Source organism: Athene noctua, chromosome 20 (genome assembly GCF_965140245.1).
Source record: "Athene noctua chromosome 20, bAthNoc1.hap1.1, whole genome shotgun sequence".
Lineage (NCBI taxonomy): Eukaryota > Metazoa > Chordata > Aves > Strigiformes > Strigidae > Athene > Athene noctua.
Genome location: NC_134056.1, coordinates 2,025,895 through 2,040,696, shown reverse-complemented (window position 1 = coordinate 2,040,696; position 14,802 = coordinate 2,025,895). Strand labels below are relative to the sequence as shown.

Below are 14,802 nucleotides of genomic sequence, written 5' to 3'. Positions count from 1 at the left end.
GGGTTTCAGAGCCCTGTTACAAAGCACATTTAAGTCGTATCTCGGTCTGCTTTCAACGTGTTTCATCCACAGTCCAAACCTCTCAAGATCAACTTGCTCCTTAGTTCATCTGCAATTTTAAGAACAAAGCTTGTCTAAACCCTGATGCCTTCACGACGACGTTTCTCGTTACCTTTTGCAATAAGGCGGTGTCTAGAGCCAGGGCTTACGCTGTGATCCTTGCACAGACACGACGGAGCTGATCTCTTCTGCAGAGCCCTTGCAGGCTGAATTTTGGTGAGAGACGCAGACAGCGGTGGGGGGAGCGGAGTGTAAGGGTGTAGTGAGTCATTTAGAAAGGGTATAATAAGCTCACAGCACATCAGCTGGCTAATTGTTCTCAAGTGTTTTGTAGGTATTACAGCAAAGGTGGGCTTTGGGGAACAATTCAAGGGCTTTAGTCACTAATATCAAAGCGTGTGTGTGTGGTATTTTTGGAACAGCCTCTCAGGTAAACTCCCAATAGCTTTTCTCTGACTCTTCACCTTATCTAACATTTCCAAGTCTTTGAAGTGATGCAATCTATCATTGAAATAGCATTTGATTAAATTTAATAGAAGAAAAGAATCTGCTATGGCCTGAAACCCAAAAAAATGGCAGTTTCAGGTTTAAGTGGAAGCTGGAGAGCAAAGATTGTTGCGCCTTTTTTTTTTTTTTTTTTTTTTTTAGTGGCATGGATAGAGGGTTTAAATAGGAGCATTGTGTGCTAGTTTTTGAGAATATGGAAGATTTTAAAAAGTAGTATAGGGGTCTAAATCATGGCATAGAGATTTAACTCGAGATAAAGCAGTTGCTACTTCAGCTATAAGCCTAGAATTGTGCTTAAAGTGTAGTGGTTGTTACAGATGCAGATGCATGCTTGCAGCTGTTGTTGCTTTGCAGCTAAGGTTCAGTTATAACATTCCTAACAGCCAGCCTTTTGTTCAGTTGCCTTACTCATCTCAAAGCCTTCATCAGCTCAGATGTTTTCCATGAGAGGTGAAAATCAGAATCTGAAGGTCTCCAAGAAATGAGGACGGAGAGGAGTTGCAGCCAATTGATGCATTCAAGTTTCATCCAGTGTTTTTACAGACACTTTTAAAAATATTGCTTCAGTAGGTTAGTTTAATGTCAAATATTTCTATTTTTGTCTGTGTTAATTTATTGATTTTTTTAAAATTTTAAAGTACTTTTTTTCTCTAAGTTAATTTAATGTAGATCTAGATTTGTATGTGGTTAGCTGTTTTAAATATTCATAACATTTGAGTCTGTTGCCTTCAGTGAAATTGCATGGGGGGTGAATCTTGTTCACTGTGCCAACTGTGGAAGAAATAATTTTGAAATATATTACCTTGTTTGCTCAGCAGTCCATATAATATCCTTTGTCATACAGTTAACATGAGGCACAGTAGTCCTTTTCATCACAATCTGTGCTCTGAATTGTTAGGCAGCAAACTTTCCAGTGGATCACTTTCATCATTGTACATATGAAACTAATCCTTTCTTGGCTATATTTGTAACTGAGTGTGCCTGGTGCTTTAGAAATTGGTATCAAGAGCATTGCACAGATAAATGCCACACGGAGGAGAATACAGAAATCAAATCCTCATACAAATTGCGTGTTGTGATATGATTAAATGAACTAATTTTGAAGTTCCATCTCAGACTATAAAATTTTTTTTTTTTTATTAGTGTTATCTGCCTCACTTTCAAATTAAGCTGCTAGAAGGTTCAATTTGCAGGATGCAATTCAGTGACATTTTTTTAGTACCATGGGAAGGATTTCTGTACGCACAACTTCTCCAAGAGTGATAATTTGCTTCATCTAGAACTCTTGAGTTTTTAAATTTTTTTAATCTTACTGGAAGTTTGGGCTGTGATTATACTGTCATTTTCCAAATAGACTGGGAGAAAATCTGTGAAATATTATTTTTTTGTAGTCTCCAATCAAGTGACGGTATTTTTTAAGTCAGCAGATATTTTTTGTGTGAAACAGAAGTTTTGCTGTTATCTACTATTCAGTTTTTTTTAATTAAATGTTACTAGTTTCTACATTCTGTATTTGCTGTTAGGGGTTTTGTACTTGTGTTGAAGCTTCTTATCACTCAGAAATTCGTTTCTGTTTGTTAGAATTCTGACATAGCTCAGTGTCAGAGTGCCAAGGGGCAGTCTTGAATATTTACCACAAATCTTTGACAAGAAGAAAGTGGTACAAAGTACCAAGGCACAGAATTGCAAGTGTAGCACGAGGTTACGCAAAGAGGCTTTCTTACAGCAGACTCGAAGGAGAATTTCCAAATGTCAGTCTCGCACTGTATTGCTATGACACTGTTCCAATCTCACTCATATAGAGGTTTTACCTGTTAAAAGTCCTAAATTTCAGCAGTTTGTTCTGAAAAAGACATTTCCAAGGCCTGTATTTGATGTGAGACGGAAGCATTCCGTATGCAAATCTAATAAGCACGTTTTTCGATATTTATTGTGGTATTACCAACTGCTGCGAGGATAACGGATGTACTGAACCCTCATGAATCAGGAGCTCTGAAACATTTCAGTCTGATCTTACTCCACATCAGGGCTTGAAGTTGACAGAACTTCTAATTCAAGTCAGTGCTTTAAAAAAACATATTTCTTAGGAACTAATATCTGGGCATAGGAGTCTACCTTTAGGCATTACAAACAGAAAGCCTATTTAAAATTTTTTCAATTACTTGATTAATCTGTTGTAAGTCAATTTAAGAAGAGGAGGCGGAGGTTTTGAAGGGCTTTTGTTGTTTTAACACATTTTTGGTTCTGGGTACTTGAAGCATGTGCTAAAACATTTGCCTGACCTCGCCCTTATTTTCTTGTTGAGTTTAGAAACCTTTTTGTTCACTTCTGTGACTTTGCAGAATACAAAGGACACATCCTTTCCATGGTATCGCTCAAGGTAAACTTGGATTTTACCAGCCCGTCTCACCAGCCCGTTTCAGTCTGTTTTCTCCTCTTTCTGTTGCTGAAAGCCAGAGCTCTACAGAGCTTTTTTTATCAGGGCTTTTTTTTATCTTTTATATTCTTTATACTATGAATACCGTTGTTTGTGTGTGGTTGTGGTCTCAGGTCAATATATAAGGTCTATCAGTCACTTTGGGACCCCTAACACTTCACAACTGTGTGGGCTTGAAATCCATGTGGCCTAGGTCAGGTTAGACCTTGGGATAAGCTGCAGCTGCCGAGACCGCTGGGCCATCAGGTTTTGCAGACTGGCTGCATCAGAGTAAACAGCCCCTCCTTCAGGAGGATGGGGGATATGAAACCAACCCATTTTGTATGAGAAGAGAAGTTCTGACTTCTAGAGGCTGATGTCTTAAAGCTTCTCAGTTGTTAGTTCCCTTATTGCCTGGGCATTGCAGAGGTACCACTTTGAAAGACATTTTCTGCAGATAAAGGAAGGCAGACTATTTAATATTAAAATTATGAATGTAAAATGTTTGTGGAAGAGAATAGGCTCTTCAGAATTAAAATCTAGTATGTGTAAAACCAGATGCAGTTGTATTTAGAGAAAGAAACTGAAAGTTGTGGTCAGCGGAAACAGAAGAAACCTGCTGGACAGCTGTGCCTGTGCTGATGGTAGGATATGAATTGCACTTCTGTCAAAACAATGGAGTATTTAATTTGGGTCCTGTTCTTTACAATACATTTTTTTAAAAGAAGGCGTTTAACCTTCTTGCTTTCGCTCTGCTGCACTCCGAAGGCAGCTTGTCTGAGCCCTGGGGCTCCCGCGGCCGCCCCATTCCCTTCAGACCTGGAGTGGTGATCCAGCCCCTCCATTCCAGTTCCGGTAAAATGGGATAATACCGGAATACCAGTCTGGGTCGTGGCTGACCATCTGAGGTGTTCCAGCAATAGGGAAATAATCCAGTGTGATATAGTTTGTTTAGTCAGCCTTCCAGGTTTTTTTCGCTTATGCAGGCAGCATTGCTGGTGGTTCTCCACTCTATGCTGACTTCCATCACCTTTCAGTTTTTATTCCCTTCGCAGAGTTGAAAACAAGCCACTGTCTGTGTCCACTCCACGGGTGTTTAGTGGTGGTTGCAAATGGAAGTGTTTGTGGATTTCACCCATATCATATTTACATCTCTTGGGCTTTAGCTGTTAATGAAAACATTAAGGTAATTATGTTCTTACATCCTGGTTCAGGTTGTTTATTTACAGCCTCTGGTGTGCTTTAGCAATTGGTCCAGTCAAAACGGATTCTCTAAGCTAGTGAACTGGCGATTACTTGAATCGAGAAACAGAAATTGTTGAAGTCATCTTTGTTTAGTCCTGAAGATGTTTGGAGCGAGCGTCGCGCTCCCCGAGCTGATCCGAGGAGGTGCAGGCTCTGCTCCGGGGCGAGCCCACGAGGCCAAGTCACTGCGGGACTGGACCTGTACAGGGCTTGATAACCAGTAGCTTTATTTGCTGAGAAGTTTTTAGAAATGCTGGGTGGATGCACGTTGTGTTAGCTGATATTGAGAATCTGGGTTTAGGTAGATGAAGACGTTTTGAAGTCGCTGGTGGTGCAGAGGAGCGCAGCGCCTGGGCGGTCCCTGCGCGCGAGGCAGCGCCGGAGATGCGGCACGAGGGTACCCTGGGGGGTGAGGAGGAGGGAAGGGAGTCTGAACTTTTTGTTCTGACCTCTTTCTTTTCATGAATTTGTAAGATGAGGATAGCAATTTTGTAATTCAAGCCTTTGGCTTCTCTCTGACGGTCATTACTGGAGATCCTTTACTTAAAAACTTAAATAAATTCAAGTAACTCCTTGTAAAGATGAACTCAAATCCTGCTGTGCATATGCGAGTCATTCGTAAATGTTACAAAGATCACGTGATACAAGCAATCAAATGCTTAATAAACCAAGTCATTACTTTTATGGTAAATTGAAAAAAGTTCTTCTGGGATTTCAACTGTAAATGAATCCTTGAAAATCAATAATTAGATTAGTAAAGGATGACATTTTAATGTGCTGGCAGGAATATAGAGGGATTTGTCAGGGGAAGCAAAACCAGACTTTGCACTAAAGTGGCTTAGGTATATTTATAGTGCTAGTGATTTTGTGTGTGTGTGAAATCTTTGGACTATTTTAATATAATGTAAGGCTTTGAGCTTTAGCTAACTCAAATTGCTCGTTTTATGAAGTTACATTAGTACCACACTGTGAAGTATTTTTAAATATTAGCATTACTGAGTATTAAAAGTATTTCATAAAAACATTTTTTAAAAACATTTTCTGTAGATGCTGTCAAAGGAATTGATGTTTAGTGTACAAAGAAATAAAACCGTGAGGGCTGTAAGGTACCTGTATGTTTCTGATCACCTCGGTTTTTGAGGGGTTAGGTATTTCTTGAGGTTTAAACTGTTGTCATTAAAACCTACTAAAAATAATGGTGCGGTTAATCCTTTCAGATAACGGGAAGCAGCATTACCTCCAGCCACGCTTTTGAACTGTCTGGAAGGATTTGCAGTCGCGTATATTGTCTTCACAGACTTGTGTCTTGAGAAATGCTGTACAGCACAGTGTTTTGCAAGTTCCTATGTTGATAAATTTCTCTCCATATGTAACCTTTGAAATCTAGTTTCTATTGTAATTCTAGCATGTAAACACTACATTCAATTTTGTATTCCTCTAATGAATGCAACAGGATGGAAACGAGTTTGCAATTGCTAATGATGAGCTTTTTTTACTGTTCTTAATACTCGTGGGTATGTCTTTTCTTCAGGGATTTCAGAATTGTATTAGTACCTTTTTTAATTGTTTGGTTTTTTTTTTTCCACATGCTGTTTACAATTAAACTGCAAGCATGGGAGGCTATGCGTGCATGTGCTTTTAGGTTGCTTTGCTGAAGGAAATACAGTGGAGCAATCTTACTTTAAAGGATGCTCGCTTTTCTTGTGTCCTGCCTGTCTCCTTGCGCCTTCCTTCACCGTGACTGGGACAGCAGAAGCCACTGGTGAGATGATTTCAGTGTGTTCTGTGGAGATTTGGCATTTGGCAGAGGGTCGTTACGAGGAGTTTTGTTTGAGAGACAGTCCAGCTCCTTACACGAGTGGTGTTACAACTGGGAGTTTTTTTCCTGAGTGTCAGTGGAAAGGCCCAGAATAGACAGAAACACAGGTCAGAATGTGTATGTGTGTGTTTGTAAGAACTTTGTGCACCTTTTAATGCTGGAAATTGTTTCCTGTTAAAAGATGAGAAAACGGTGTGAGTGTGAAACCCCTGCTATTAAGAACTATGGGGAAGAAATCCACCAAAGCAGGTTAGAAAAGCGAACAGGTGAATTGGAGCCAGTCTGACCCTTAACGCTCTCTAACGCCGCGTGTAATTCTGAGGCAGTGGGGAGGATGGGGGTGTCAGTCTGTGCTCCTCCTCAGCTCTGCCTGGGCTGGCTCTGGTTGTGCTCTGCCAAGGGAAGATGAAGATGGGTGTTTCGATATGCAAGGCAGCTGAGGAAGAGTTGTTGTTGTGGCTCCAGAATTGCGTATTTTGTGCCAACTCAGAACTGTTGTTAAAATACAGGGGAGAGGGGTACTTCTGCCCCATCATTTTAATAGACGTTTCTGTAGCTGATTTTTCAACTAAGACTAATAACAAGAAAAACTACCGTTGAGCCAAAAATGACAAATGTTACTGATTTAAAATAATACTTGCATATTTTTAAATATTAAATGGAACTAGAGAAATCAGAAGCATGTAAATATCTGATTCTAAATCTCTGCGTAATTATTTCCAAGAGGTAATTTTGCTATGAGCTATTAAAACTCAAAAGAAATGTATTATTCCCTTTGAGATGATCTGTACCCCAGCTGTGTCATACATCTCTTGGCTTGTTTCCTTTTTGCTGTAGATGTACATACATATATATATGTGTACTGTGTGACTGTACAACTACTGCCAGGTTAAATTGCTTGTTTTAAAATATAGTATATACACACATATATATATATATGTGTATTTTGAAGCAAGCAATGTAACGTGGCACCGGTTGCACAGCCACACGGTTTAGGGCTTTGTACAATATGTAATTTTAAGAATGTCAGTGTGGTTCTTAGCGAATTTTATAAACACTTTTCTCAATCTGTTGTCAGCACTTCCCATCCTTAGAGAAACTGCACAGTTTTCAGTGATTGTTCCACTGGTTACATTTTCTGTCTGCCATTTGTTCTGGATTGATGTAATCTTGATACTAAAAATTTCAAGGGCTGTTGACGCATTTCACATAGCCTAGGATTGCCTGTTCTCCAAATATATGGATCGTGCATCAACAGTACTAAGTAGCCTTACTGTTTTGCCTAAAAGCCTAGCTAATTTATTTAATATTCTCTCTTTAAAGAGAGGTCTCTGGAAGGGGTAGCATATTTTAGGATGCTCCTTCTCTTTAAAGGGAAACTCAAGAATTGAATAGCAGTACTTGTTGATCAGTGATATTATTGTAGCCAAAGGATGCATGGGTGGTTTAATAGGAAGTTTTTGCTTCAAGTTTCTTGATGAAATGTAGTGTTCTACAGAGCTGTGTGAAGAGTGTAGTTTTTTATTCTGAAATGCACTTGTACACTTTATTTGAAAGGTCTGAATGGATCATAAATACATTTAAGAAATAAATGATACGTCACATGTTTTCATGTCTTGTCTCAGATGACTTTTATGTAACTGTGCCGATAAAGGTGCGTTCGGTTGGGAGTGGGTGGGGTTTTTTCCTCTTATCTCAATTGCTCTAAATACTCTGGCTTCTACGTAATTGCCAGGAGCAGGAAAACCTTCCAGCATGCGTTTTGTGTTTATGCTTTATCCATACATGATGTAGGGCACTGTAGGCAAACTCCTCTCTATAATTTTCCTGTGGGAAACTTGAGCCCTAAAAGGAAACAAACACAGCGAAAGGGCTCGATATCACAAGGGATTCACTTTTATTTTTAGAATTGCACTATATTGCCATATTTGGGCTGAAAGTATGCTGTATCAATGCACTATTGTATCAAATCGCAGCTGTCTAACCATTCCTAATTTGTCGAAATTCAGGTTTTTTCCACAAATACTATTTATTTGAATGTTCTTGGTAAGCGCTAACCCCAGGTAACACACTCTGCTGGCAGTGTTTCTTGTGAGAAGTTAACAAACATGCTGCTTTGAAAGTGGGGTTTGTGTTATTTCCTGAAGGTCTCGGTAACAGGTGTAATACTTCAACCAAACCACTGTGAGAAGGTTTCGGTAAGAAGGCAAGTGCAGGAAATACACTCTGTGTAAAAGTGAGTGTAAATATTGCTTATTAAAAGTAATCTTGGGAATGCCATCAACCTGCAAAATAGGCCTGGTGAGATGGTATCCTGTGAACATTGAAAATAGCTATTGAAGGACCTTTTAGTATTTTCGGATGTACTTAAAACATACAGGCCTGCTTAAAATAACTTAGCCCCTTCGTGTAATACTGCCCTTGTTGCTGCCCGTGAAAGTTGCGGAGAGTTTTGGCTTTTTGTGCTTGCTGCAAGTGCTGAAAGCTGTCGCTGCCGTGGTGCTCTCTTGAATGGCTCGTCCATGCCTTGCTCAGAGAGGATTTGCAACGACGGCCCGCGTGCCGATCTGACCCTGGGCAAAGCAGGTAAAATTCCACTGATCAACTGAGTCTCTAGACCCTCCTCACAGTGACCCTCCTCTGACCGTGCGACAAAGTTCTGTGTGAACTTCCTAAGAAATAATTGCAATGTGAAAATTGGTCCCATCGTGGCAAGAGCGAGCCTCAGAGTTCATTTGTTGTGGTGGATGTGTCAGGTAACTCACCCCAGTGAGCAAACTGCCATATTTTGAATCATTCTGGGGATGGGGGCGGGGAGGACCTATAGTTTGGACCTCACCATTTTTATATTTTCAAAGTCAATCTCTGTCTAGGTAAAGGCTTTGTTTTATGCCCCCTTCAGATTTCTCTGGTGTGACAGGAGTTGATCTTTGGGTGGAAAACTGCTTCTAGCAGGCAACTTCCTCTGCTGCTCTGGAGATTTCTTATTGCAGGGTTTTTTCCATCATAGATCTTGTCCCTTCAGCAATTCTTTGTTGCTGCTTCTTCGTCCTCTTGGGTTTTCATAGGGAATTAGGAGGAATAAACCTGAGCTGCTGAAAACTCCAAGTAGTTCAGCCCCGTGGAGAGGTACTAGGAACTCCAGCTCTTCTATATCTTTTAATTGTGGCTTAAGCTACAGAAGAAGCTTCTCAAGCCACGCAGTCTCAGTCTGAGGATGCTGATTGAGGCTGTAACTGCAGGGTATGGTTTGCAGATCCTGGGATGGTTCCTGAAAGATCACCAAAGTACAAGGAAATTGTCGTGTAAGTGTATCCGGTTTAGGAGGTGGGAACCAGTATGCTTTTATATACAGGCTGATACAACAGATGAGCTTTTATCTGCTGGACTGCGTCTTGGTTTCCATAATTACTCATGTACTTTCCTAAATCAACTGGAGGGGAAGGTTTCAGTATAACTCCTCTAATGTTTTAAAGTGCATAAAAGAGGGGGAGGAAGGGTATGTTCTTAGTCTGAGCATTTACATTTTCCTGCTTTTCTTCAGAGCAGTAATTGTTGTGAGAATTTTAATCTTCACTACACTTGCCTCAGTTCTCATGGCTGTTTTCCATTCTGTTTTCTTTATTACTTTCTTTTTCTTCCTGTCATTCTTAGCTTTCTATTTTTCAATCCCAGTTTGTGAAGGGTGTGGGTTCAGAAGGGTTTCCTTCAGTTCCCAGTCCCCTGAAAGCATGAGAAATTGCCCACTGAGCCAATTCTCACAGCAAGGTATAAAAATAGGAGTAAAGAAAAGGTTACACAATGCTTGGATTGCAGCAGTTTGTACTAATGGGGAGATTTCAAAGCCATGGTTTGAAAAACATTTTTTTAAACCTTATCATTTCCGTTAATTTTTCTCTCCCCAAGCTATGCTTCAGCTGCAGGAACTAATGCTACAGATTACTTGAAGAATTGTGCTGAAACATAGGAGTCAAGTGCTGAACAGTCACGCAAAGCCAGAGACCAACCACTAATTAGTTCTCTTTAGCCATAATGAGTGGTTGTTTGAGAAGCCTATCCTAAGAGTTCTCAACCAGATGCTTTGGTCTCTGCTGTTAAATTTAAGTGGATAAAAGGCAAGTGGATTTAAGAATACTCTGCTATTGCAGCAGAACACAGGTAACACTCAGGAAACCCACTTGTTTGGTACCACAAATTGCTGTTAGCAGTGAACAGCTCCTGCAAAGCAGACTGCTTTACAGTAATTCACTCTTGCAGACTTTTAAGAAGCTGAAAGTTATCGCTAAGACTGCACTCACATGCTTTAAATTTTCAGTATTGTTTCTGAGTATTGTCTTTCTCTACTTGCAAAACTAGCTGAAGGTAACAGCCAGCCATTATAGTACTTGTCTTTGACTTAAAAGGCTTATATTTATATGAAATTTATTTAGCATTGGATTTTAGGTCAGATTGGATTACATCATGTACTCTTACTGTCTATTTTACTTCTTTTCTCCGTTTGTCTAACAGAAGCACAAATTATTTGGATATAGTAAAACTTTTTTAAAAATGAAAGAAATCTGTTTTGCTTCCACAGAGCATCTTGCATGTTTGTAGTGTTAACCTGGACACTGTTACATGGTAATCTCACATGTGAAGACAACTGGCTTTTTTTGTTTGTGTGTTCAGTCATTGCCAGGGAAGTCACCTAAGAGGGAAACCTTTGACCCTTTCACCACCAGTGGTTGCTTAATGATTATTGCGGCATCCTTTCAGATGGTTCCCGCTACCAAGGAGCTCTTGCTCTCATTAGCTGCCCAGGGAAGTTATATTCTAGGTAGTGGAAAGAGGGAGCAATCGCTGACGAAAAGAAATACCTACAGACAACAGAACTTTCTGTTGTAGAGGGCAAATCAGGTTAAGCTGAACATTGTTCACAAATGCTTATGGTTTCTCGTGATGTGCCTGACACAAACTCCTTCCTTCCATATTCAGGAAACTTTTTTTCTGGATACTTCTCCAAGGTAGGACTAGGTTTCCTTCTAAGGCATCCTCAGCAATACTGATATTTCCTAATAGGGTGAGCTGTTGGAGGCCAGTGTGGCCAGCTAATTTCATGGAGGTCATTTGGTGTTTAAATCAGTCAGTTAAAAGAAGGGAGGAAAAGGTCCTAAGATTCCCTTTAACTGTTAACTGTATTTCATTGTTACACTTTGTCGAATTCCTTTAATCTCCACCAGGAGTTTTCACTGTTTTGTGTAGGACTCGCCCTTGACGCAGACTTTCACGGTGTTTCTTCCAGTTGGTCTTTTCAGTCCACTGTTCACATCTACTGCTTTACTTAATTGTATGCTATTTGTTATTGTTCAGCTTTCCAAACGTCTAAGGCATCTGCAGTGGATTGCATCAGAGCAGTGCAGAGAACCAAGTTCCATCTTCCTCATGCTGAAGTGCCCAGCCTATACAGGCAACTGCCCCTGCGTTATATAATGTTTTACTGTATGGTGCTGTCCTTCTTGGGCTCATACTCAGTTTTCTATTTTTCTATTGTCTAATTCTGCGGAGGGATTGAAGAGTGGTTTCTCTAGCTGAACCTAAGGGGCAGGATTTTGGACAGCAGCGTGCAGCTGCTTACAATTGACTGTTATTCTCCACCAGTGTGAGATAAAAGAAATGCGACTGGGCAGTACTTGCGTTCAGAAGACTCCAAGGGAAGGCTTCTATCTGCATTGCAATGTCCTGGAACACTTTTTAGTGTGTGCTTTTTGTGCCACTCGCTGACTGTTTCCAGATGTGCTTAGGTAACCAAATCTATCAAGATTGTGATCTGGAGCTGCCAGCCTGCAGGCAGCCTGTTCTGGTTGAGTAGACTGTGCTTTGTTAAATTCAGAACAGTGCACAGAACACAATGCCAATCTCCTAACTCTCAGTCCTAGCATATTGTAATTTACATTCTTTTGATGTGTTTTAGTTTACATTTTAATATTTTTTTTCTAATAGGAGTCTCCGCAAGACAGTGCTATCACCCGAGACATCAATCGAACGTTCCCTGCTCATGATTATTTTAAAGATACTGGGGGAGATGGCCAGGACTCCCTGTACAAAATATGCAAGGTATTCTTGAAACTCCTCTTGACTGGTTTTGGTTACTTGTGTTTAACATCATTAACAGATGTAACTGTTACCTGAGAAGAGTGTGTATGTATTACCACTAACTGTCTCGTGGAGACAGGCTCTGGCACTGGGCTCAGTCTGGTGGTTCACTGTGGACGTTTAGCTGGTTGTAGTGCCATAGCAGACTTGGAGGAATAAGCCCTCCTGGATTCCTGAACACTAAAGTGTTTGGTACAGAGCCTTCATGTGATTCCAGATGTGTCAGCCTGGATCAAGCCGGATAAATTATCCGCTGTGATGGAGATGAGGACGAATTCCATACTGATCAAGAGCAGCTCACCTTTGGCTGCAGCGTGCTCCCTGGTTGTCAGTATTGTCTAAATTGTCCTGGCCAAATTAGGGATGCTGATACTGCCACTTGAAAAAGAAAGTTCTGATGTTGGGTGTGTCTTTTATGCGTAACATGTAATGCCATAAGCAGTTGTCGTATATAGTTGTCTTTAAAACTGGAGGTAACTGTGTACACCACATAAATGTTATAAAGCCATAAACGTGCACTGAAGTTGCTTATTAAAAGGGAGAAATTAGCAAAAATGGACAGCTTCTTGTTGTATTTGGTTATCTCAACCGGAATGTTTTAAGCTTCCAGCACTCCTCCTTTTTTTGTTCCTAGTGTTTCTCTTCCCAGTGTCCCTGCAGCACCTGTTTGGAGGTAAAAGCAGTCAGATAAGCAGTTTACTGGGCTGCAGCAGTCTTAGTGCATCACTGTAACCAGCCCCTGCCACTACATATCACATTCTGATTTTCAGACAGGTTATTCCTTCATTAGAAAGTCAACTGATGCATCCTGTGAATATTTTATAGAGCTACGTTCAATTCAGTGTTTTGTTTTCTTTGTATGTGTATTGAGACAGCTATGCTGTAAAGTCTTGATTCTTTTTTTAGGCCTACTCTGTCTATGATGAAGAGATTGGCTACTGTCAAGGCCAATCATTTCTTGCTGCTGTGCTGCTTCTACATGTAAGTGGTGAGGTTTTCTCCCATTTGTTTTAAGAATAAATATTGCTCCAGTTGCCTAGAACAAAATGTTGGTAACACCTGAACTAGTAGGGTTGCAGGCCACGCGTCCGTGTATGTTGGTCAATAATAATGTGATTTTAGACTGAGAAGAGTACATTGTTTAAGACTTGCTGTGCTGTTCCTAACAACTTGCCTACAGTCAGCGTTGATTTCACTGGGTTTCTGTTTCAGGACCCCTTCGTTCAAAACTCTGCAGGCTTGTACTCATGATCGCTAGTAGGCATGGAATTTGTGTGTAAGACAACACTGTAAATGTTTCTGTTAAAGGGTTTCAAGGTCAGATTTAAGCTTTTTAGAAGACATTTCTATTGGAATCAGTCAGAAATTTGGATGGTAATTGCCATATGTCTTGTATACACTTGACATGGATGGGATGTCAGTTTATTAGGTCTCTGCTTTGAACTATGTGCTGCCAGTGTGGGCTGTTGTATTGTAGGCCTCTGCTTCTTGGTTTGAGAAGTTAGTGAAGGATACAATAATATTTTGCTTTTTTGAAAAGACACTGAATGACGCTTTTTTTAAACTTAATTGTTGTTGGTAGAAGTGATCTCATCAGAGTAATATCCTTTAATTGCTTGTGTGTTCAGAAGCTAGAGAGATTTATGCTTACTGTATATCAGAAGCAAAAGCTTTAGATTCACTCATGCTTGGGAAATATGAGAGGATTAAAAGTCTGTACAAATTATTTATAGACTGTTCTTTTTTAAAGAAATGTCTGCTTTTTATCAGCATTTCTATTGCAGGCATGGGCAGTTGAAACTGAACAGAGTTCCTAAGCCCAGCAGTGTTTTGAGATTTCTTTTCCTCAGCTGCTTTTTAGTGATTGTTGCTCCCATAGAGAACTCAGTATGAAGACTTCTCTGCTGTGTTCAGTGGAAGAGGAAGTCTGGTCTTCAGTGGAGGATTTTCCATAATGTAAAGTCAGGGGAGGATATAGAAGAGATTGTAAACTCCATTCAAAAGCCAAGTGATTAATGAAAACAGTGTTTTAGTTCTTTTAATCTGAAATATTTACTTGATGAGCAATTAATTCTTTATTACTTCACTGAATCAGATCGAGAAGGGTGATACTTTCTGGTAGAAGAACTGAACACTTACTGAAACACGCGTGCTTTCTTTTAGCTGTCTTTCACTGTCATATGTCCCTTTTTTTTTTAAATATCCCTTGCATTAGAGAGACTCACTGTCAGGAATGAACCATGTATTATTCTGGAGTTCTCTTTAACAATAGCTGTTGCTTCTGGGAATGATGTATGCATTTAAAAAGGCTAAATTTCAAATAAGTTTCTTTTTATTTGATTCTCTTTGAAGTCAGCCTTTGGAGTGTGGCTGCTAGGGAAAATAAATATTAAAAAGAAATGTTGCAGAAAAGGAAATTAAGTTTCTGCGAGTCCTTCACTACCAGTTTGGAATGTCTCAGCAAAGTTTTCAGTTTTAACAAACTCCATCTGCAGATTAATAATAGAATACTTGAGATGGTTGTTCCATCCTTTACAGAAATAAGTGATTGACCTGAAGTCAGACTTTACTATGGAAATGTGAAGACTGAATTTTGATGTCAGGGAAAAATGTCTAAACACTC

General features: G+C 39.9%; 1 protein-coding gene across 3 annotated transcripts in view; it reads left to right on the top strand.

Annotated features, from left to right (window-relative positions):
- RABGAP1 (RAB GTPase activating protein 1) overlaps window positions 1-14,802 on the top strand; it is a 73,534-nt gene that overhangs the window by 41,673 nt on the left and 17,059 nt on the right. For all 3 annotated transcript variants that reach the window (XM_074923469.1, XM_074923470.1, XM_074923471.1), the window contains exons 14-15: window positions 12,027-12,140; window positions 13,086-13,160. In XM_074923469.1, the coding sequence (XP_074779570.1) occupies window positions 12,027-12,140; window positions 13,086-13,160 (189 nt within the window). The remainder of the gene's footprint in view (window positions 1-12,026; window positions 12,141-13,085; window positions 13,161-14,802) is intronic.